General features: G+C 36.3%; 1 protein-coding gene across 1 annotated transcript in view; it reads left to right on the top strand.

Moving 5' to 3' along the window:
- Window positions 1-4,967: 4,967 nt before the first annotated feature.
- Window positions 4,968-25,399, top strand: part of LOC115426244 (voltage-dependent calcium channel gamma-1 subunit) — a 33,736-nt gene continuing 13,304 nt past the window's right edge. Inside the window, exons 1-2 of the mRNA XM_030144250.1 lie at window positions 4,968-5,574; window positions 15,630-15,704. Coding sequence (XP_030000110.1) covers window positions 5,337-5,574; window positions 15,630-15,704 — 313 coding nt within the window. The 5' untranslated portion in view covers window positions 4,968-5,336. The remainder of the gene's footprint in view (window positions 5,575-15,629; window positions 15,705-25,399) is intronic.

Here is a 25,399-nt window from a genome sequence, read left to right as displayed (position 1 = left end):
TCTCGTTGTTGCAACAGGTACAAGGCACTGTCGACACAGAACACGTGTTTCAGTATCATCCTTCCTGTAGCTGAAATAATTCCACATAACAGATGTTGCTTTTCTTTTTGGTACCAAGTCTTTGTTTTTCGGTAATGTTCTCTTGTTCGTTGCTCGTTTTTCATTGTTGTTAGCAGCGACTCACTACATGTGCAGGGGTGTAGTCTGCTTTGGCAAACTGATTAAGAACGATTGTGATTGGTGGATTGCTGTGTGCAGTGTGTGTCAGGTACCCAGGCAGAACTTAAATCAGAAAACGTTGAGTTAATTTGCCTCCTACATTGCAGGACCTTGCGATGTGACTATTGCACACATGAACATTGCGATGGCAATGCTCAAATGATATATTGTGCAGCTCTCACGTGATTAGTGGTTAGGGTTAGGTTTAGGGTTATGGATATGTAAACCGGAGATCTTGGCTTACATTGACGCTCGTTCAAATGGTGTTGAATAACATGTGAAAGGATGAAAATGCATACGTATTGCATGGCAAATGTCACAAGAACTGGCGTGACATATACAACACTGTTTCATGAGATCAGTCTGATACTCATCACAAAAAATAGTGAAATGCACAAAATATCTGCCGTTTTGCAAATCAAGATAATTACAAGAAGTTTGGAAATTTTCAACTGTATAAATCCTTTTGTGTTAAACTTTTTTTTGTGTGACGATGTTAAAAATGCACAGATTTATTGCCTCTGTTGTTATTTTTTCAGTTGAATAGCTTTGGGTTTAAGACTGAGAAGCAAGATAAAGGCATGCTACAACTGGTGTGCTGAACTTATGGTTCCGAGAAAAAACAAAAAAACTTTAATAAACTACTAATGTCTGCAGCTACTTTGTTAAACTGATTGAAACTATGAATTGATGAGAAAGGTTACTATTATACAAATAGGCAATAATATTTGGTATATTCAACATTTCACTGAAATTAATCTCCTGACAATTATAAAATTTCATGTTTTTAGTGTTTTCTGCTCAGCGCCCTTTGTTTTAACTGATATATCCATTTCCAATGCTAGGTATTATCTGGTTAATACTTTGGTAAGAACTTAGAAAATGCTTAGTTTTTCTTTAATGGTCCACAGAAACAAATAAAGTCACTGCTAAAACATTTAAGCCATGACTGTAGTTATAGTGAAATATAAATTCCACTGAAATGTACTTTGACACACATAGCATTAGGGTGAATTAGTCCCAGCTTAATAATAATAATGATATGGCATCATTTATGTGACAAATTAAGTGAACTGTAACTGTGAATAAATATCAGATTCCATGTTGGAAATATTTTATAAGATGTAATTATAACATAGCCCTAGTATTTTATTTTATTTTATTTTATTTTAGATATTTTAACACAGAAATGCAAATATACAGTACATTTAATTATTGCTTTATATCGAACCATGACCCTGCTATTACTATGTAATGTAAAACTGGGCCAAATTCACTTAAAAATTCCTCACAAAATAAAATGAAAAGTGTGTTTTTGTACTTTTTTTCCACTGCTTCACCTTAAACGAACTCTTGGGAATACCCCTATAATAAACCAGCCTTGAAAAGCTTTTAGGAACCCCTCTGCTTTAAAGTCAGGTCTGCATGTGGTAGTAAAGGTATTTTTGGTCAACAACAGGTGCTAATCCAAAGCAATAGCATGGCATAGTTCTGTGCACGTCAAGTTCAAAGGCCCAGTCTGGCTCATGGTGCTGCCTGTTTGCAGCCTATTCTGAGATAACATTCTACATGTGTTGATCTCTGCATTTAACTTATGCTGGGGGTGGATGATCATTTTGGTACTCAGTCTGTTTTAGGAGCTGTGTGATGCTGTCTGTGATATTTGCGGAGGGATGTAGTTAACATGAGGCTGGGCCCTCAGCTGGAAACCTCATGGTCAGTGGTGGAGGCACTACTGAAGATTAGTTCTTAAGTAAAAGTACAAATATCCTGCAAAATATATACTCAAATAAAAGTAGGAGTACTACATCAACAATCTTACGTAAAAGTACTAAGTACTTACTTTTAAATTTACTTTAAAGTAAAAGTACTCATGCGGTGGGTTGTGTCAATGTCTGGGCTGTGGCATTTTGATAAAGAATGTAGATGTACTGACTAGTGCTGTCAAACCATTAACATTTTACATCAGATTAATCACAGGGTTGCTATGGATTAATTTTGATTAATCACGATTAAATATCCTTCATTTTTAATCTAAATTGATCGCATTTCATTTTGCATGGACAAACAGACTCAAAAAAGAAGGGAATATATATGCACTTAACATGTTTATTAAACACCTTCAGTAGTTTCAACAAAACAACTTGAAACCACTGTTCCATCTTGGGGTTTTTCGTCCTCATATTTCCATCCAGAGGGCCAATGTGCTGTTTAACGTCTTCCATCTTTATGGGTTGGTTCTGCTGCCTGTCACTAGTGGATCAACTGCCCATTTGAATATGGGCAAAGGTAACTCTACTTGGACAAACTGCCCGCAACACTGAGTCATTCTGCGCTACGGATGGTTAATTGCGTTAACATTTTTAATCAGATTAATCATGATGATGGATTAATCCATGTTAACGTGTTAATTTTGACAGCCCTAATGCTGACATATGCCTCTGCTGATGGCACTGCGGTAATAATTACCATCAACTATACAGTATATGTTTATTTTAAAGGTTGGTGTACTTATTGTGCATGCTTTATGCAATACTGTGTGTACTCTGACTTATAATTCTATGAATGACAAGTTATCTATTAGGTATTACCCACTAATTTACCAATTAAGACATGATATATCATTAAATTATTTATTTACTTGCAAAACTATTCAAGACACTGTGTTCTGTTAAGAGCAGTTAAAAGGAAAACACAACAGTGGCGCTCTCAAGAATATGGCAGTATAGGTGTGAGCGCCATTCTGAGTACTTTAATCAACTTTGTACTTCTCGAAATCAAGCCCGTCCATCCACTCATGCTGCGACCAAACACATGCTCTGCCATCATTGAAGCTAATAGAGGCACCTGATTGGTTGGCAACGGCAAACAACGCCACAGTGCAATCAATGGGCCAACTATTTTTTCATGCAACATTTTGAGTAACGGCATCAACTGTAGAAATGTAGTGGAGTAGAAAGTACAGATAATTGCTGTAAAATGCAATGGAGTAAAAAAAAAAAAAAAAAAAGTATGCAATATTATTTTTACTTAAGTACAGATGCATAAAAATTTACTGAAGTACAGTAACGAGGCACAAATACTTTGTTACATCCCGCCACTGCTCATGGTGTTTATGTACTTATGTTAGTACTGATGTGTACAGGTTTGCAGTACTTTCTGAAGTTCTACTTTTCTGCTATGAGGACTTTTTGACTTTCACTGGCGCCTGTGCTCACTCTGAAGAGAAGTGGGTCATAATGCTGATAAAGATACTCAAAGTGGGCCAAGGCTTAAAAAAGATAAACAGAGATGCACCACAGTGATGTAGTGTAGGGGAGTTATCAGAGGGATTAGTTCACCTTTTAGGGTTCAGTTACAATAGGAAGTACTTTGTACAACCCCTTTACTCTTTGCTCTTTGGTTGTGGTTTATAATAACATTCTCTATACCGATCTATCAAAAATATTTATGATCTTAGAGATTCTATGACCATTTTGGGTTTTTTTGTTTGTTTATTTGTTTATTTTTATTTTTGGGGTGGGAGGGGGTGAGATAATTGCAACACTATAAGCCCATTTTGGAAAGAAGTAGTTTTAAACCCTTTAATTCCTGGCACTGTTTTTGTGGACTTCCATTTTTTCCTCTATATTTAATGTTTCCTTTGTGATTTATCACTAATTTTTAGTGAAAATCAGGTATTTTCCTGTATTTAATTTACTAATCATGTAGATCTTCATAAAAGCTTGGAGTAAATTCAAAGGGCATGATAACAAAACAGAGAAAACTGGGGAAAATATTACTTTTCCTCCAAAATATATCATTAACTGAACATCCAACAAGTGTCTCCAACCACTGTCATTGGTCAGACTATATGGTTTTTATTTATAAATCTCTATTGCAGAACATGACAGTGTTTTCATGTCTCTAAACTTCCAAATGGGTCATATATGATACCACAGAAAATCTGAGAAACTGCATTTCACCTGAATTATTCGACTGTATAGGATTTTTCGCTCAAAAATTATTAATTGTAATTTTTTTGGGCAAAAAGAAGTCGATCAAAGCCATTGTGTGTAATGTAGCTGCAACATACTGAGTGGCTTCCTTAAAAGCTGTTTCCCATTTTTCATACAGTTCATCACATTTCATGCTACAAGTTGTTTAATTTGCATTAAAGGTGCTACACGTAGTAGTCGGAGGATGAATGTCCTGACTGGTTATAAGAGTTGACTCCTTGAGCATCTCATAAAACCCATTTATAATTTTTCACTTGTGTTGAACATGTGCTCCTATGTGTGACATACACAGTCAAGTGTTAGGTGTGCATCCTGGCAGAATATTGCTCTAATAATACATTACTGTTGTCTGACAGCTGGAGCCTCGCTGCTGCATTTATAAACACATTCACTTTCTCCTTATAAATAGTTTACAGAGACAAATCCACACTGAGGCGGTCTCGGAATGAGGCGGACAGGGAAAAAAAAAAAAAAAAAAACGTGCGCTAAAGTCATGTGGAAACAAAAATGCATCAAGATTATTCTCAAAATGCTGAGATGTCACTTTAAAACATTCTGTGTAAACTGTGAAAGCTGAGAGAAAAAAACTGTTTATGTGAGTCCAGTTAGAATTGCACGTTACACATCTCCACCCACTGTAACCAGATAAGCAGACAGCCTGACAACTTGACTCACTGGACACATTTATAGCAGCCGACCCCCCTATAAAACACCTACCGACACTTGCAGCAGCCTCCACGCCCATTGCCCACCATGACAGTTGGTTTGCTCATCAACTTTCCTGATCTACCTCAACAGCTGTACTTCTAAACTTGCAGCCCCTCGGTTGTACAGCGACTCATAGTGAATAGGGAGAAGGGGACTTGAAACTAGGACAGAGCAGTCTGGCCCCTTTCCCTTCGAACCAGAGGCACAGATTTGCGGCAGGGGGAGAGAAGACACTAGTCTTAGGCAGAGAGAGAAAAACAGAGGAGACTTTCTGGGAGGCTTGCTGCAGTCACTGAGGGAAGAAGCCCCTGGGACACAGACTAGTGTGTCCACATTGCAGAAAATACAATTTTATAGATTTTTTTTGTTCTCTCAGGGAAAGACTGTTCAGTCAGATCACCACCTGGAATCATGCACAAGCGCACAAAGATTAAGATTGCCATTTTCGTGCTGCTAGTGGGTATGGCTTGCATGTTCACAGCGGTGATAACGGACCACTGGGCAGTGCTCGGGCCAAAGGCGATCAAAGTCAACGAAACCTGCGAGGCGGCCCACTTTGGCCTTTGGAGGCTGTGCAAGAAGCAACTCTACATCAGCTCAGAGAACTTTGAGGAGGGGCACGGCTGCGGACCCATCAGCCTCCCCGGCGGTAAGACAAAATATAGTAACTCATAGACGTGCATGATTAAATGATAGACACAGCCTGTTCTGTAGATGATCAGCATTTAGACCTGAAGGTGTGGTCCTGTACAGTAAGATTATAGCTTGCAAGGGAATGTAAGATGTCCCCATAAAACCCAGCCTGGTGGTCCTGGGATATGGAGCTTCTAAGAATAGAGGTCCTGATGGAGGATCACTGGGCATGTCATGTTACATTTGAACATTACGACACAAACAGAAGAAACATCTATTTAAGTTACATGCTTGTGGCCTTTCATAACATAGGACAGTTTTTTAGAATAGAATAGAATAGAATAGAATAGAATAGAATAGAATAGAATAGAATAGAATAGAACAGAATAGAATAGAATAGAATAGAATAGAATGCCTTTATTGTCATTATACATACAGTACGAACAACGACATTAAGAGACAACTCTCTAGTGGTACATAGTGCAAAACAGTTGAAAAGAAAAGTAAAGTGTAAATATATGTACAGAATAAAAACAAGCATGTCACATGTTTTTCTCCATCAAAATAGGTTTATGTTGACGCACTATTACGCACTGTGTCCAAAACCACTCCTTCTTCCGTGCATTCATTCATGCATACTCTTTATATGATAAAGATGGAAGCGTAGAGCTTGTGTCACTGTGCACCATAACATTTGAGGGATCTTTAAAAATCCACTCTTGGTCATCATGTAATACATAGTGGACTGAATAGCGAATTAGTTATTTTCTCATTTAATCTCTATTTTAACAGCAAATGCCTATGAGGTTAACAGAAATATTATTCTTAGAGTTTAGTCCCTGGGTGCCTGTTTCTGTGTGTTCGGAATGAAGGTAGAAACTCAACCAGGCTGACAAGAGTCTAGTGTTGACGTGATGCCATAGGTATCAACTCACGGTAAAAATTTGCCCAGACCACTTTAGATATTTGCGATCAACCGGAGCTGTTCAAGCCTAAGCCATAGAGTCCCAACAGGCTGTAGGCTTTCACTTAACCAAACACCACAGCAGCTCCTTTCACTGGGTGTTTATTAACAAAATCAACTCGCATGGAGCCCACAGTCAATTACTGCATGCAACACCAGTGTCTGAACCTGACATAAACAGATACTCTATGAACATCCTTAGGGAATGCACTTTAAAATGGACTTAAGTGACTAAAAGGATTCTAGCGTTACACTTGGTAGCAATTTTATATTTGTATCTGCAACAGTACAGACACTTCTCTCTTTTCTCGGTCTTTTTTTTTTTCTTATTTTATAGGATATACTCTATATTTCAAAACTTTCTAAACTGTAGTTGCACAAATCTGTAAAACAAAATTTCTAATTAAAAAAAAAAGAATATTTACTTCCTGAGCCTCAATCTGTCTGTTGTTTTGGCTGATCACAATAAATCCACTAGTTTTTCATTATTTGACACGTTACAATATTTGACTAAACCACTGAATACTGTCTTAAATTTAACATTAGCTCAATCTCAGCTAGCTGCAACATGGTATTCTCCTTTGGTAATAATCCAATATCACAGTATATTTTAAAATATTCAACACCTTTTCATGCTATATGGTGCGACATATCCTTTGAAATTCCATAACCATCCTCTGATGCTGTGTTTTTCAGCCTTGGGGTTGGGACCCCACGTGGGGTCGCCTGGAATTCAAATGGGGTCGCCTGAAATTTCTAATAAAAAAATAAAAACTTACTAATAAAAAATATATGGTGAGTTGAGAGAGACAATCACAATCCATAAAAGACAAACTGTAAAACTGAAACTGAAGCACTATGGTTCTGTTTATCTTTCAAATGTTCATTGTGGTCGGTTTCAGATACTGCAGCTCTTTCATAATTCATAGTTTGAGTTCTTGTTTGTTCAGTATGAATTGTCAGCCTTGTAAATCCAAGCTGGACTGACTGTACACATCCTGACCAAGGAAAATAAAATCCTCACTTTGTGCAGTGATCTACACCTGGCTTTTCTGCCTCCGTCCATAATAATATACATTATATAAACTAAATGTCGTCTAAAATAAATGTTCATTTGCAATATAGTATAGCAAACTATTACATGATCAAAAACAAATTAATTTTAGCAACAAAAAAAAAGTCTGTTTTAAATGTCTGGGGTCGCCAGAAATTTGTGATGTTAAAATGAGGTCAGGAGCCAAAAAAGGTTGGGAACCACTGCTTTAATGTCTGTATTTATGTGATGTGGCTAAATCACAACCTAAGCTAAATTGGATCAAACGTGGCTCATATGTAAACCCTGACTCTAATAGGGGTTTCCTGTGTCCTGATGAATGTAAAGTGATTAAATGAGCTCTCACTGATGCTTAAGTAAAAGGTCTGATCATTTTCCTCCATCACTGCTTCTAATGATGTTGGTGTAGAGCAGTTAGCTAATTGGTCGCATGTATCCCACTGTCATAACAAGGGATCACCTTGCTATGAACGTCTGAAAATAAACTTTGTCTGATAACAGATGCTTTTACAGCTGCTATAATAAAAACAGACTGTAACTGAATCAGATGAATGTAAACAGTCGCTGACTGGTAGTGACTCACATCTCGAGGACTTGTGGTGGCATCCCGCTGGCATGTCGACTGTTATTGGAGAAAGTGTTGGTTGAGTGTTATCTCAGCTTTTGGTTCATATTGAAATTAGGGTGAATTTTTTTACCTCAGTAAGCTCACGCAAACCCAAATACTGTCTGTTGTAGCCGTATAGAAAATGCCTCCCATTGGTTTGTGACTAACATTCATGTCCAACACCAAGTTCAGCTACTTGATAAATGCTAACATGTGCAGATGAATGAACAGTCATGCCAACTCGTGCAATTTATAATCACACTAACTGGTGCTAGCTCAGCTAGAGGATCATATAATCTGTAGTGAATTCATGGTAACATTAGCTAATGTAGTTAAGTTACGCTAACAGGCCAGGGATAGAGAGGCAGAGTCCTGCTTGTTCCACTGTGTTCTGTGGAACTGAACTTCAGGAAAATAAAATTTAATTAAATTCATTTAAATAAAGGGTGACATGGTGGTGCAGTGGCTAACACTGTCGCCTCACAGCAAGAAGGTCCTCGGTTCAATTCCAACCAGGGACCTTTCTGTGTGGAGTTTGCATGTTCTGCCTGTGTTTGCATGGGTTCTCTTTGGGTACTCCAGCTTCCTCCCACCATCCAAAGACATGTACCTGTAGGTTAATTGGTCAACCCAAAATTGCCCATAGGAGTGAATGTGAGAGTGATTGGTTGTTTGTCTCTACATGTCAGCCCTGTGATGAACTGGCGACATGTCCAGGGTGTACCCCACCTTTACCAATTGGCACCATAGGTAGCTGGGATAGGTTCCAGCACCCCCTACGACCTTAGTGAGGATAAACAGGTTCAGAAGATGAATTAATGAAAATTAAATTAAATTAAATAGTGGAGAAAGATAAATCATCTCTTGATCTCATTTAAATTATTGCGATTAACCACACACATGGTTATTTGTCACTTTAAAATATGGGTTTAAAGTCAAGAAGGTGACAATTTGTCAAAAAATAGTGAAGTAACATCGAGTTTTGAGTGAAAGGGCTCAGTGGACTGTACCTCCATCATAACATTACAGCCCTAAACTCAGCACTTTTTCACCTTATTCTTCATGAAAGTTAAATCTGTTGAAAGACGTGACGATCACCTCTATAACTGTAATTGAAAAAACTGTATTCTAAACTTCCTTAGAGTGTAACTTCTCAAATACAGCAGAGCAGTCTGTCACAAATAAAAATATTTTGTATTCAAAAACCAGGAGCTCTGAATGTCCCCCGTAGCAGGAGGCCAGTAAACCCAAATATGTAACTCAAAGCAGATACACCCTTATTCATGCATAACTTTAAGTGTGAACATTATTTCAACAGGTGAGTTTATTTATATATATATATATATATATATATATATATATATATATATATATATATATATATATATATATATATATATATGTATATATACATACATATATATATATATATATATATATATATATATATACATATATATATATATATATATATATATATATATATATATATATATGTATAGCCACTGTCATACAGTTGTCTCAGAGTATGAAATTAGCTATAGAAACTAAAACTTTTTTTTTTCTTCTGTAAAGTTGACAATTTTTGACTCATTTTTGGAGTCATCCTCATATGCACATTCCTGGAACTGCACTTTTTGAGGTTTTTGTGCAATTCCATCGCTCAGCCTTGGAGGTTACCACTTAGTCTTAAGTAATGGTGACGGTTAGACTTCTGGGAATCCCCAGCCCTGTCTGCAGGCTGTTCCAAAAGCAGATGAAATGCCTGGCAGGGCAGGCATGTGCAAAATCAGCTCGGCCCACCCATGCATGCACGGAATCCCCTGGAAAGTAATGATGTCTAAACCCTCAATAATGAAGTCCTTACCTCTAATTTTATATTCTGTTTGGCACTCATAACTCTACTGATAACAAATTTACGATTATTTTGTTGTTGTTACCATTTCATAAGTGTCATATGATAAAGATTCAGATATTTTTTACAAGACACTTGCCCAACAAGTGGCTTTCATGTTTATAACAATAAAGGTGATTTGTGCAATCTGCACCTGCAGCCTTTGTTTAAAAAAGCTGTTAATCTGGTGGATGTTTTATTAGTCACTAAGGCTTCCTCCATGCACAATCACTGTATTTGGAGAGGAACATTATTGGGAACATTATTGTTTATTAAAAGCAAACGCCTTCAGTGAGGTGTCAACCTCTGATCCAACACAGACCTTAAACAGAGTGGGAGGAGGTCCCACTCACTGTGAGACACTCATCTGGAAAATATGGCTCAAGTTGTTTTTAGGATCAACTAGTGACAAAGTGCATTTATAATGACAAAAAGTCTTAGCTTATCAGAAGGAACTGTTTCAAGTTTCAAGATGTCAGGTTTTCTGAGATGAACCAAGCTATCAAGTGATGGTATCTGTGAGAGCTTTGGGGATCCAAACACTACCTGTTACAGCAAACTTAGAGAGTTTGTCCAGGTTTGAATCAAATATAAATCACAGACATTGGAATTTTGTAGCCTGATGACATGTGAGCAGTTTTAATGGTCACTGCATTTTGTTTCATTGTGCAAACTCTGAGCAAGTATTTTTTGGTTTTAAATATAGGTTGTGGAAATACTCAGCTGCCATGGGTAGAGGCTGTGCTAACGGTCAGTTGTTAACACCACGCCTAGCATTCTACTAAGTCACCATAGAATGCAAAGACTTTCAATCAGTATTATTTTCCAAATAGAAGCAAAAATGTCCATGTGTTTTGTTTTGTTTTTCAATTTTGTTGTGCAAACTGCTCAGCAAGCAGTTGTTTTAGTTATAAATATAGGCCACGTAAATACTCAGCTGTCTCAGATAGACGCCACCAGGGTCAAGTGTTCGCATCAGGTCCAGTGCTCCTCTGAGTGACGGGGCCGTCTGGAGGAGTCAGGCATAGCTCTGAGGCCCGCTGTCCCACCAAACTGTTCCCGTGAGAGTTTCCTGCAGCTTCACATCCCCAGGCAGCCAACATAGGCACTCAAATTACTTTACACTCCTGCAGGATGAGATATTAAGTCCGAAAAGAAAGTGGAACCATTGATAGCCTTTATAGGAAGTCCAATGATATACTGACCCAGGGATGGGCATTTCATAAGGAGATGGGAGAGGCTGTGGTGTAGAAACACTTATAGATTCTATGGCTATATAACGCTATGTCTATATGACATAGCCGCTAATGTAGTATGGTTTTATAATAACTGTATGGAAAAGGCTCCGTTACCTAATGACTTTCTATTGCCTTACATGCAAATCTTTTCCTCTTAAGTCAATAACTGTGTGCAGAGATTATTAAAGAATTTAACCAGCAAAGCTGCAGATAATTTTGGATTTGTGTAGACTGTGCTTTCATTTGTGTAAGCTGATACACCTTAGAATGACAATGGGTACAAAAGTCAAACAGAGCAGTCAAAGTGAAAGTACAGACGTCTGTGCCAGACATAGTTCCACTGTCAACAATATGAATTGACATCGGATATCACCGCTATAAAAGGAACTGCTGTGACATGACAATGTGCAGAAATGTTGCTAATCCAATGTCCCCGTCTGATCTTTGGAAAGATGACGGATTGCCCTATTAGGGGCTGAACAGAGACTTTACAGAACTTGTCAGCAGAGTCTAGCAGGACAAGGACCATGGAGTGGTACAGCAGCACTGTGTCTGTGTTCATCTGTGGAACACACTTCCACAGATGAACACAGGACCTATTTCTGACCACTGGCCTGTCTGGTAATGTTATCAGAGCTTGTACTTTAAAGACACTACACAGAGGTGTAATTAGGTAACACGTGTTGAAACATGTGGGAATGAAGCCACTTGATACAGATAAAGAGCACAAAGCACCCCCGCCTTAGAAATACTGTTTAAGTGATGCCACTTAAACCTATGCAACAGGGCTGTCAAACTCATTTTAGTTCAGGGGCCACATACAGCCTAATATGATATAAAGTGGGCTGGACCAGTAAAATAATATAAATAAGAGGATAAGAACTTAGAAATAATGCCAACTCCAAAGTTTTCTCCGTGTTTTGAGTGAAAACAGTAAAATTCCGTAATGAAAATGTTTACATCTACGAACTGAACTTGAACATAACATGAACAAATATGAACCTGAAAATTCTAAAGAAAAATAAGTGCAATTTTAACAATATTACGCCTCAGTTTATCATTTATACATGTGCATCACAACTTAAAAATCACAGTGGATCTACAAATACACAAAACATTTGATAATAGGCAGAATATTGTTAAAATACGATATACTCTTAAGATATTTTAGGTTGTTCATATTTTTTGTGAAAAGCCAGTCTGTAAATGTAAACATTTTTGTGTAATTTTACTTTTTTACAATAAAACAAAAAGAAAAAATTATCTTTTTTTCATTACTTATAGGTTATTATGATAGTATTTTACTGGTCTGACCCACTTTAGATTGGACATCCTTTATTGTTAATATCTTTAGTGTAATTTTTGCATTTCCCAAATTCATCCCAGGGGCCGGATTGAACCCTTTGGTGGGCCGGTTTTGGCCCCCGGGCAACATGTTTGACACCTGTGCTATAGAACAATTAGGCTTTGGTTTAGTGAATGAAGAACCACTTCGGCTGCTGGGAATTGTGTTACTAGTCATCTTAAAAAGCAAAAAAAAAAAAAACATCCTATCTAAGCCAAAGATCCTGCTTTCTCCCACTGAAGAGTTACCCTGTGTTAAAGTAAATGGTCAAAGCACATTGAATATGCATAAAAAAACATGAATATTTACAGTTATGGGAAATGAATGCAGTTCAAAGCCTTCTTTCAGCTTCTATTTGAATACAAGGTTGACTCAGCAGTACAAAGTTGTGTCTGTGACACCCCCAGACAGTGAAAAACATTGATGCTTGTTGCTTAGTAACAACATATGTTTTGTTTTTCCTTTTGACAGCCAGTCCCTGTCCTCATTCATAAAATACATCTTTTTTTTTTTGTATGCGAGCTCACACAATATGGCACAAGCATTAAAAGCTTGTCATTTCAAAGGTTTTTCTTTTTTTTCATCTTGGCTTGTGAAAATATGGTTTGGTGATATTGCTTTGGCTTCTGATTTCTTCATAATACTTTTTTTTTAATGTGCACACAAGACACCTAACATCTCTTAAGCGTATTTTCAAAAAAACAAGGAATATATCTACCATAGAAGCAGGGGTCATGGAGTTTTAAGTGTGATATGATAACATAAAGTATTTCCTGTTCACATGTGAAAGCATTTCTCTGATATCCCATGCTGAGGGTGTATAAAAATATGGATTAGAAACATACATGTGGGGCGAGACATCACAGCCAAAGTGAGATCACTGACATACTGTTGACTTTACGAACCGTGCATACTAGTGTTGTGTTACAAGCAAAAACCCTCTCTGCATGTATATCGGTCTGCCGTGTTTTTCTCAAATGTCAGAACACTTCTCCACTTTCAGGAACACGTGTTACATGATGTGAACCATTGGATGTTGGATTTAACAGCCCAGCATGAATTTCAACACATTTTAACCCTTTTGGAGCTACAACAGGAGGCAAAACCATGGAGGAAAAAAAAGCCCAAAATAATTAGAGTCAGAGCAAAGCAACCTGTTTCAAACCTGGGATCAAATGCTTATTCTGACACTTGGCACAGCATCAAAGAGCATTTACTCTACCATCAGCCCTGTGATCACATGAAACGGCAGTGTTTTATCTGTGCAAATCCCCAAAGTTTAACACCTCATCTTGTGAGTAAAAAAAAAAAAAAAAAACTGAGCCTGATACCAGCTGTAGCCGCTTTGACTCTGACAGTTAAACAACACAAAGCAGAACAGGACCTGCATGGCATCATTAAATGTTGGGCGGTAATATGATCTTCTGGGTGTCAGTTTGTGAGCTTTGTGACACTAAGTTGATACTCTGAGTGAGAACAGGTTTAAGTGAAAGGTTGTAAAAAGGATGGGATTAGATTAGATTAGATTAGATTAAAGTAGATTAAAGTAGATTAGATTAGATTAGATTAAAGTAGATTAGATTAGATTAAATTAGATTACATTCAGTTAGATTAGAATAGATTAGATTAGATTAGATTAGATTAGATTAGAATAGATTAAATTAGATTACATGAAATTAGATTAGAATAGATTAAATTAAATTAGATTAGATTAAAGTAGATTAGATTAGATTACATTCAATTAGATTAGAATAGATTAAATTAGATTAGATTAAATAAAATTAGATTACATTAAATTAGATTAGAATAGAATATATTAAATTAGATTAAAATAGATTAAATTAGATTTAGATTAAATTAGATTAGAATAGATTAAATTAGTTTAGATTAGATTAAATTAAATTAAATTAGATTAGATTAAATTAGATTAGAATAGATTAATTAGATTAGATTAAATTATATTAGATGAGATTAGATTAGATTCAATTAGATTAGATTCAATTAGATTAGATTAGATTGAATTAGATTAGAATAGATTAAATTATATTATATTATATTATATTAGATTAGATTAGATTAGATTAGATTAGATTAGATTAGATTAGATTGATCCCACAATGGAGAAATTCAACGATTAAGGCAGCAACAGAATAAAGTGCAAGAAAAAGTGTGCATGCATAAAGATCATGTTTAAAAAAAACATACAAAATTAAATAATAATAATAATAATAATAATAATAATAATAATAATAATAGGGTCGAAACACGGTAATCGAAATCTCTTTGACGGTACATTTTAGAGACAATTTGACAGATTAGTGTTGTTAAATGACCCACATTTTTACTTTTAAATTCATTTTGGCTTTAGTTGGAGCATAAGGGATTATCCCAAAACAAGGAGCTACTTTTTATTGAAATAAATGTTGGAATGGCAGTCAGTTCACTCTCTGACAGGATATTAGTTTGTTTTGACCCAATAGTAATGAAAGCTATACAGCCTATATATATATTTATAACAGAGTGGAATTGCAAAATGTCAGACAGAGACGTACAGGAAAGGGTTATGGTCTTGTTGACTTTAGTCACATGATCTTAAGTAAAAAAAAAAAAAAAAAATGCAATTATGACTTGAGATATATCATTCATTTTAAATTCTATTTGTTAAGTTTCCAGAATTAGTATATGCCAAGATAATACAATGGTTATAATGATAATTTGGTTGAACCTTGAGCTGACTGAACTCTATCTATCTATCTATCTATCTATCTATCTATCTATCTATCTATCTATCTATCTATCTATCTATCTATCTATCTATCTATCTATCTATTATGATTATGTAACATTTGTCTTATTTTGTGAATTCTCCTTGTAGTGGATGGTTCAGGAAGTTTTATAAATCGCAGATTAGATCAGTTAACATGCAAAGGTCTTAACTTTGAACTAATTGCTATTTTTTTCTTTCACAGTGGAAAACTGCACCTACTTCAGACACTTTACTCCAGGGCAGGATGCTGAGATATTTGAATATAAAACACAAAAAGGTAGGTTTTCCATTCCATGTATTATTTTTCTTGTCTTTTGTGGTTTTTAATTCCGTCTCAACCATGAGCTGCAAAAGGGACACTAACCACGGACTCATTTAAAGACACTGACTGGAGCTTTCTGAGATCCTCTGAACCAAAGTGTGTGCTTCACATATGTCCATCTGGCATCACCTCCTGCAGCTGTTACTCTCTGTGGGTTCAGATGTTCATTCATGTTTCACCTCTGACCACACCACAGTTAGGAATGTCACAGCAAATGCATTCCACGAGCTGTCGATGACAAATCCTCACTGAAATACCGCATGAGAATGGGGTCTGTTTAGATTTGCTAATGATTTTCCCAAACATCAATCCAGCTGCGGCTAAAAGTCAACATACTTTATAATTTTCTGTAATTCACAATATCTTAGTTTTATTTAACCTCCTAAGACCCAGCTATGGGTCTATGGAGTTTCACAACTTTATAAAAAAAAAAATAAAAAAAAAAAGGAAAGAAAAGAAAAGAAAAGAAAAGAAAAGAAAAGAAAAGAAAAGAAAAGAAAAGAAAAGAAAAGAAAAGAAAACTGTCCACCACAAAGGACATTCCATAAAAATTTTAAAAACTGCATTTGAAAAAACTGTTGCATCATGATGTTTCCAATATAGGCACTTATTTAATAAAAAAAAAAAAAAAAAAGCTGGTACATTCCTGACATTTCCTGGGTCTTAGGAGGTTAAACCCAAAAAGATCCAGTGCTACTTTAATAGCAGCTCCCAAATTAATTTTTTTTCACTATGTAACTTTTCTTTAATGATTTATCACCATTTATTATTATATCATATAATATAAGTAAATATATATTATATGTAGGCCTATATTTTATTATCTTGTGGTTGAAATGGTTAAAAAACAGACAAGACACTTGACTGAAGTTAACTTAAGCTAATTACCTCCGCCAAGGAGGTTATGTTTTTGCCAGGGTTTGTTTGTTTGTCTGTTTGTCTGTCCGTTAGTGTGCAACATAACTCAAAAAGTTATGGACAGATTTGGATGATATTTTCAGGGTTTGTTGGAAATGGGATAAGGAAGAAATGATTAAATTTTGGTGGGGATCGGGGGTGGGGGGGCCCACAGGGGGGGCGCAGACCAGAAAATTTCATCAAAATCTGTCCATACTTTTTGAGTTATGTTGCACACTAACGGACAGACAAACAGACAGACAGAGAGACAAACAAACAAACAAACCCTGGCAAAAACATAACCTCCTTGGCGTGGGGGGGCCCACGGGGGGGGGGGGGGGGGGGGGGCACTGATCAGCCTTGGCGGAGGTCTGCGCTCTCCGAGTGCTTTTCTAGTTGTGTAAAGAAATACCCACCTGGCTCTGAGCAGCATGGAGCAGGTCACATGACTGAATTGTCCAATCCTGTATTACAGGAACACATATCAAAGCCTGTTCACACAGATAAGTGTCCAAAATGAAATGGATATTGAGGACGTTCAGTTCAGTTCTGTCATTCAGTGTTAGATCATAAATACCCTGGTTGTCAGTGACTCCATCAGTGTGGACGGTATTGATGTCATATGTCCTGCCTCGTCTTGATTTTAATTTCAACTCAGAGTACAGGGGATGCTAAAAAAATAAAAAAAAATTAAAAACAAATTTGCCAACAACGCTGAGTGTGGTAAATATTGAACTTCATAGGATTTCTATGAAAATAGGCTCTGTCACTGAAAAAAAAAAAACACCTTCTTGTGGACACAGAGCCATAAGAAGGTTCAGTTACAACAGAAACTTGCTACCATTGGTTCACAGTAAAACACATAAGCCAAGCTTAAAATAATTACTCAGAGGTGAACTGTTTCCTCAAGGGTTTAGTCAGAATAAAACAGAAATGTTTGAAATTTCTACATGAATGCTGTGCTTGGTGTGGCCATCACACAGTGGTTTTCATTTTCAAAAGGTCAGATTAGCCCATGTGACGTCTGACTCAGAGTCTGTGTTGGGGCGGGATTCAGATGTTGATTGACATTTGACCCCTACATTAGATTTAATCTAATGGTGTCTAGTGTTAAACATGGTCCCCACTGAAGTTGAGCAAAGGAGGAGAGCGAAAAATGGAAAGCAAAGCCAAGTCTAGAGATCAGTGTGAATAAAAGTGAATGAGACACTCATTATTATTATGGGATGACAGGTGGTATTTCTATTTACCATTATATATCTAGATTTTGTAAGATATCCCATATACACTCAAGGAAAAAAGAAACGCACCATTTTCATTTTCTTGATTTTTTTCGGAAATATGACAGTTATTGCAAAAGTGCAAACTACAGTGAGTTCAGTACTATTCTGAGTCAAAATGAAATGATAGTTTTCCTGGTTCCAGTTGATTGATTTGGATTAGCAAAAAGAACTGTATTTGTGTATTCCTCACCCATGTCTGCTCATGAGTGAAACTCACAGATGAATTGGACCTCTCCTCAATTGTGCACAACCATTCCCTATAAAAAGACACCAAAATGGAGCAAAAACACATTTGTCCACAATGCCACGACTACTGCAACTGGAGAGAGATCGGGCCACATCGGGCCGAAACCTGTCACGGAGATGTGACAGCCAATTGGGATGGTTCTGTGCAGCGGTTGTAACGCACAATCGACCAGATCTGGGACGGTCGTTTGAGAAGCCAGTGGTGTGGTAACACTCAGCAAGGTGTACAACGGCAGAGTGGTGGACTCCAAACACCCTGGCTACAGCCTGTCTGCTCCTTCCAGCTTGAAGCATGCCAATGGCCCCATCTCTCTCCAGTAGCAGTAGTCGTGGCATTGTGGACAAATGTGTTTTTGCTCCATTTTGGTGTCTTTTTATAGGGAATGGTTGTGCACAACTGAGTAGAGGTCCAATTCATCTGTGAGTTTCACTCATGAGCAGACATGGGTGAGGAATACACAAATACAGTTCTTATTGCTAATCCAAATCAATCAACTGGAACCAGGAAAACAATCATTTCATTTTGACTCAGAATAGTACTGAACTCCTTGTAGTTTGCAATTTTGCAATAACTGTCATATTTCTGAAAAAATCGAGAAAATGAAAATGGTGCATTTCTTTTTCTTTGAGTGTTTATAGTATAGTATTACATAGGTTTATAGGTTTGTAGTTTATTTTTGCCCTTTGCTGTGTTTTACCCATTTTCTGTGCTACCTTCTGTATTATTCAGTTACTTATCTTATCTTACCTTATCTTATCTTATTTCATCGTATCTCATTTTGTCTTATCTTATCTCATCTTATCTTTATCTCATTTTGTCTTATCTTATCTGATCTCATCTCATTTTGTCTTATCTTCTCTTTATCTCATTTTGTCTTATCTTATCTCATCTTATCTTATCTCATTTTGTCTTATCTTATCTCATCTGATCTTATCTTATCTCATTTTGTCTTATCTAATTTTGTCTTATCTCATCTCATCTTATTTCATTTTGTCTTATCTCATCTTATCTCATCTCATTTTGTCTTATCTTATCTCATTTCATCTTATCTCATTTTGTCTTATCTCATCTTATCTTGTCTCATTTTGTCGTACCTTATCTCATCTTATCTCATTTTGTCTTATCTCATCTTATCTCATTTTGTCTTATCTCATCTCATTTTGTCTTATCTTATATTATCTTATCTCAACAAACAACCAACTCTCATTACAAAGCATACTTCATATCATACTTCAAGTACAAATCTTACATACTGAACCTTTCACAGCACTTACTAAATATGACCAACAGAAACATCACCTGTATTATAAAGACACAACAGAACTATTTCAGCACTTATATTTTTCATAAATATGATAAAAGGGTTCGCTCAGCGTGTTACACACTTCACAGTGTGTTCTGACACAATGGTGGCGCGTCACGTAAAAATGCCCTCGGACATCATCAGACATGTCCTGTGCATTAAATACAGTCAACATTTCATAGCTGTGCGTATTCATCCCAGTCCCCATTCCCTCCATTTTCCATTTCGGCCATTGTTTTTCCATCCACCCTGTTCCAGCTGTAACCTCACCGAGCCTACACATGTTACATGACAGCCCATCCGTGTACGATGCATCAGGGGGGCTGAGCACGTGTGGAACCCTGTCAGACTCAATTATTGGGGTGTAAATGTGAATAGACTCCACACCCTGAACTCAGAGATGTTAATGCAGGCATTCACGGGTATCCCTCCCCCATCCTCTAACACACTCACACACACTCACACACACACACACACACACTGAAGTATTAATGGCAAGCCCTTAAGAGACACATCGCAAGTTTACTGGAGGGACTGGAGCCCTGACATAAGTTCACTATAGTGTTATTCACTCTTGACTGAGCCATTTGGCCATACCATAATAGTGCATGAGGCTGAATAAACATATTAGACTTATAGAACCACAGGCATCTTTCTATACAGTTTGATTTGGCCACAGGGAGTTTACAAGTGGAAAAATAAATGAGGTGAAAGATAAAAAAAAAAAGAGTGAAGACCATATTTACTGGATTGTTCTAATATTTAACCCTTTCATGCATGAATTGTGAGAACCTTAATCAAGATTTTTTTTCCTGAGTGTTTTTATTCCTCTTTAGGCATGACAAAAACAATGCAATTGAAAAATTTCTCTTGAAAAAAAAAAAAAAAAAAATCAATCAATAAATAAAATAAAAAAAAGAAAAAACATTACAAAACTTGAAGCACTCGGAGAGTGCAGACCTCCACCAAGGCAGATCAGTCTCCCCCCAATCACCACCAAAATTTAATCATTTGTTCCTTGTGCCAGTATCAACATTTCCTGAAATTTTCATTCAAATCCGTCGATAACTTTTTGACTTATCTTGCACACAGACAGACAGACAGACAGACAGACAGACAAACCAACACCAGCAAAAACATAACCTCCTTGGCGGAGTTAATAAAGTTAAAAAAATAAAAATAAAAAAACATACTACTACTACTACTACTGCTACTACTACTACTACTACTACTACTACTACTACTACTACTACTACTACTACTACTAATAATAATAATAATAATAATAATAGTGGGCGACACGGTGGTGCAGTGGTTAGCACTCGTGCCTCACAGCAAGAAGGTCCTGGGTTTGATTCCAACACCAGTCGACGGGGGGGTGGGACCTTTCTGTGTGGAGTTTGCATGTTCTCCCCGTGTCTGCGTGGGTTCTCTCCGGGTACTCCGGCTTCCTCCCACAATCCAAAAACATGCACTAATAGGTTAATTGGTTAATCTAAATTGCCCATAGGTGTGAATGTGAGAGTGATTGTTTGTCTCTATATGTTCAGCCCTGCGATGAACTGGCGACTTGTCCAGGGTGTACCCCGCCTTCGCCCCTATGTAGCTGGGATAGGCTCCAAGCGACCCCTGTGACCCTAGTGAGGATAAAGCGGGTTCAGAAAATGAATGAATGAATGAATAATAATAATAAAGAAAATGTTCTTATGAGCCTTTTTTTCATGAAGTTGCAAAAATGTCCTCTTAGCTGGACACCATACGTTTAATTTTTGAAGCAAACATGTATTTACTGATAAATTGTGTCAAAACTTTGCAGAGGGGCTTGTGATTCTGGGGGTTTATACTCTACACAACATTACCAGTTCATGTCAGAAAAGATATAGAATATGTTAAAACTTTAATAAAGATATGTATTTAAAAAACATCCATGAATAAACAAGAGAACAGCTGTAGAATAACTGTCCACTGTAGTGACCAGTATGCATGAAAGGGTTAATCAAGTATCTCATCTGGGTGCAAAAATACGCATGTAACACAGACAGATGCAAAGACACAAATGTTACAGCACACATTTCCATTATGTAACATTAAACTTTTAATTCAGCTGGAGTCAAACCTAGTGTTATATTAACTAAATGAGGACAGTTTGGCTTATTACTTATATCTTTGATAATGACCACCTCTAATCCTGCTAGTTAACTTACAAACATTAAAATGATAAATGTTCAATTTATATATTTAACCCTTTCATGCATGAATTATGAGAACCTTAGTCAATATTTTTTTCTTGAGTGTTTTTATTCCTCTTTAGGCATGAAAAAAACAATGCAAATGATTTTTGTTTTTTTTTTATGAACGTGTTTTTCATGGAGTTACAAAAATGTCTACTCAGCTGAACACCGTGCGTTTAATTTTTGAAGCAAAGAAACATGGATTTACTGGCATACTGTGTGAAAACTATGAAATAAAAACATTTTTAATGCCGCTAATCTGATGTTTTCTCACATTTTATCCTACTCAAATACTAGTTATTACTCATTTCATGGAGATAATATCCTCTGAGACCCAGGAAATTGACAATTTTAGCTTTTTTACACTAAAAAATTGTCTTGATTGGAAACTGCATAATGCAAGTTTTTTCAGATACATTTTTAAAATAATTTTTATTTATTGATTGATTTTTTAATGGAATGTCCTTTGCAATGGACAGCATTTTAGTTAACCCTTTCATGCATACTGGTCACTACAGTGGACAGGCATTCTACAGCTGTTCTCTTGTATATTCATGGATTTTGCTGTTTTAGTTCCATGTCAGCCAACAGAGTGGACACTTACGCATCATGTAACTTTGCTGTTTTTGATAAACCTGATCTGCAGTAACATGCTTGAGTATAAATCAATTATTAGACTGTAATTATCATTTTTTTCTTTAACAAAATGTTTTTTTTTGTATATTATCTCCATGAAGTGAGTAATAACTAGTATTAGAGTATGTTTAAATATGAGAAAACATCAGATTAGCAGCATTAAAAGTGATTTTATTTCATAGTTTTCACAGTATATCAGTAAATACACATTTCTTGGCTTAAAAAATTAAACGCATCATATCCATTTGAGTGGACATTTTTGCAACTCCATGAAAAATAGGTTAATAAAAAGCTGTCAATCACATTGTTTTGTTTTTTTTTTCATGCCTAAAGAGGAATACAAACAGGGGGGGAAAAAATCATGATTAAGGTTCTCATAATTCATGCATGAAAGGGTTAAACTATCAAACTTTTGTCCCCTATAGAGGACACATTGCATTGCTGGGTCTCAGGAGGATATGCAAAAAAAAAACAAAAAAAAAACAACAACTTTTTGTGTCAGAAAACGGTTAATTACAGTCTCATAACAATTAGAAATTGATTTCCACTCAAACATGTTAGTGCAGATCAGATTTATCAAGAACAGTACAGTTACAGTAATGGTCTGAATTACAGTGTATGGGATGATGCATTGGTGTCCACTGTGTTGGCAGATATGGAACTAAAACGACAAAATCCATGAATATACAAGAGAACGGCAGGAGAATAACTGTCCACTGGAGTGACCACTATGCATGAAAGGGTTAATATGACAAATGCAGTAATGATAGCATGGACAAATCAGATTCCTACAAAAACACAATTCTTATCACGGTATTTAAGAAAAACCTTTATATGTGTGATTGTACATACCAAAGTAAAACCTTTAAAAAGGAGAATTTAGCTTTATTATCTTTTGGATGTCAGTCTTTTTGTATAGAGTGAAAGTTAAGTGTGAACAGGATTGAGAGCTTATGTTAAAATGTCCTGTAGTAGTTGCAGTTTTTGCATAAAATACTAAGAATCAGTGTAGTTCTTCATGCAGTTTAACCATAAAAGTATAATTTTTTGAAGGGTGTGAATGTTTTCATATCCCACCAACCCATCAGAAACCAATGATGAAACAATACCTTTTCTGGCTAAATCAATTACATGATGGATCTAGTCGCTCATGTTAAAGTAATGTCCACTGTTCCTCACTAAATGAAATAAACATAATCATAAATGTATGTAAAAGCGCCTTCTTCCTCCAGTTGCACAAAGCATGAATTAATCAACCTCAAAAGCCCTATAGTTTCTATATGTGCCCAGACAAACTTTGATCAGATGCAGTTTTAAATGTGAGTCATATATATAGCTGATATTCACTGTTAATTTAATTTTAAAAAAAAACAACTCAGATATATTCATCTTTTTATTCCTTTTTATACACATCAGTAATCACCTTTAACTGGGTGTAATGATTGCATGCTGAGTCCCAGTTGCACTTTATCAAGAATAAGTCACATTGTCATAATCTTTTCATGAGAAGAGATAAAAAAATGTTTTATTCCAGCGTAATGGGCTACAGTGTATATAGAGGCTATTTGTTAAATATATTACCATTAGTGTGAGCTACATCAACAGTTTTTACCTTGGCCTGAAATAAAGCTCAATGTCTGAATTAAATCTTTTTGGCAATGACTACTGCCACAGTACTGTGGCACCAAACATCGATTTGTCTATTGCCACAGAATGATCCGAATTCTGCACTCTGAACGCTGTCCCAGTGGCTCATTTATATTCATCAAAAACCTGGGAAAATTCCTCATATGAGGCAAAACAGTCGCCATGTTTCATTTGTTTGCTTGCATGCTGAAACTGAAAGTGTGAACAGGTGCACAGACCAGCTTCAGGTACCTGGTACTGTACAAGGTTATAATAGTTTTGGATTTTTCATTCTAGTTTAGTTTTATTTAGTTTTGACTTTTTTTTCTCTTGTTCAGTTAGTTTTAATTAGTTTTTAGAGCAGGTTTGATAGTTTTTATTAGTTTTGGTTTTTTTTCTAAATGCTTAGTTTTAGTTTAGTTTTAGTTTTGTCGTATCTTTTCTCTTCTTCTCCGTCATATTCAAATAAATCCCAGACAGGACTCTGCTGCTTTCTCCCAACTTTAGTCTCCATGTTTCCAGGTAGAGTGGGAACCAGAAGATGACTAAACGACAAGTGACAAGAAGTGACGGACTGTTAAATATCATATGGTGCCATTAGCTAAAATTGCTTGAGGGAAATAAATTTATTTCATATCAATCCGACATTGACAAAGACGAAAACGAAGGGAATTTTATCCATAATTTTTATGAGTTTTAGTTAGTTTTGTAATCACACAATACAGTTCCAGTTAGTTATCATTTTTTCTTTTAATTATAGTTTTTATTTATTTCAGTTAACGAAAATGTTTTTACAATTCTAGTTTTTGTCATTTCATTAGTTTTCGTTAACGATAATAACCTTGGTACTGTAGTCTTTTCCTGTGACTGGATCGGCACATGGCATGTGTGGTACTTATTGCCCCAGTACTGTGGCAGCAGGGTGACAGGTTACAGGTCACCAGTCTACACATGACATAACGAGGGCGCTGGTTGACTCTGTGGTAATAGATAATGAGAAAGTAGTCCTACAGTACTGTGGCAGTAGCTACTTGGTTTTTGGGGGGGGGGGTTTGTGAATGTCCTCTCTAAATAGAAAAAGCCTGACATGCATACAGCTATAATATCCAGTAGACTGATGGATAATTCAGTCTCCAGAATGGCTTCAGTGCATTGATTCTACATGTCTGTGAACTCCACTGAAATGATGAACTCCATTGTTCCAAATTGTATTCCCTCATTTGATGTAGTGACAGTGTGATGGAGAGCACTGTGTAACGTATTGATTCAACATCTTGTTCGACTGGGTTTAGATACTGTAGAGACCATAGTATGTGATCCATATTATTTTCATAGACATGAAATCAGTCAATAAGCCCCTATGGCCCTTTGGATGGGGGCAGGGTCATCCTGGAGGAAGCCATTCCCATCCAGTTTGTACATTAATT

The sequence above is a fragment of the Sphaeramia orbicularis genome, chromosome 1 (genome assembly GCF_902148855.1).
Source record: "Sphaeramia orbicularis chromosome 1, fSphaOr1.1, whole genome shotgun sequence".
Classification (NCBI taxonomy): Eukaryota; Metazoa; Chordata; class Actinopteri; order Kurtiformes; family Apogonidae; genus Sphaeramia; species Sphaeramia orbicularis.
This window is presented reverse-complemented; position numbering and strand designations above follow the sequence as displayed.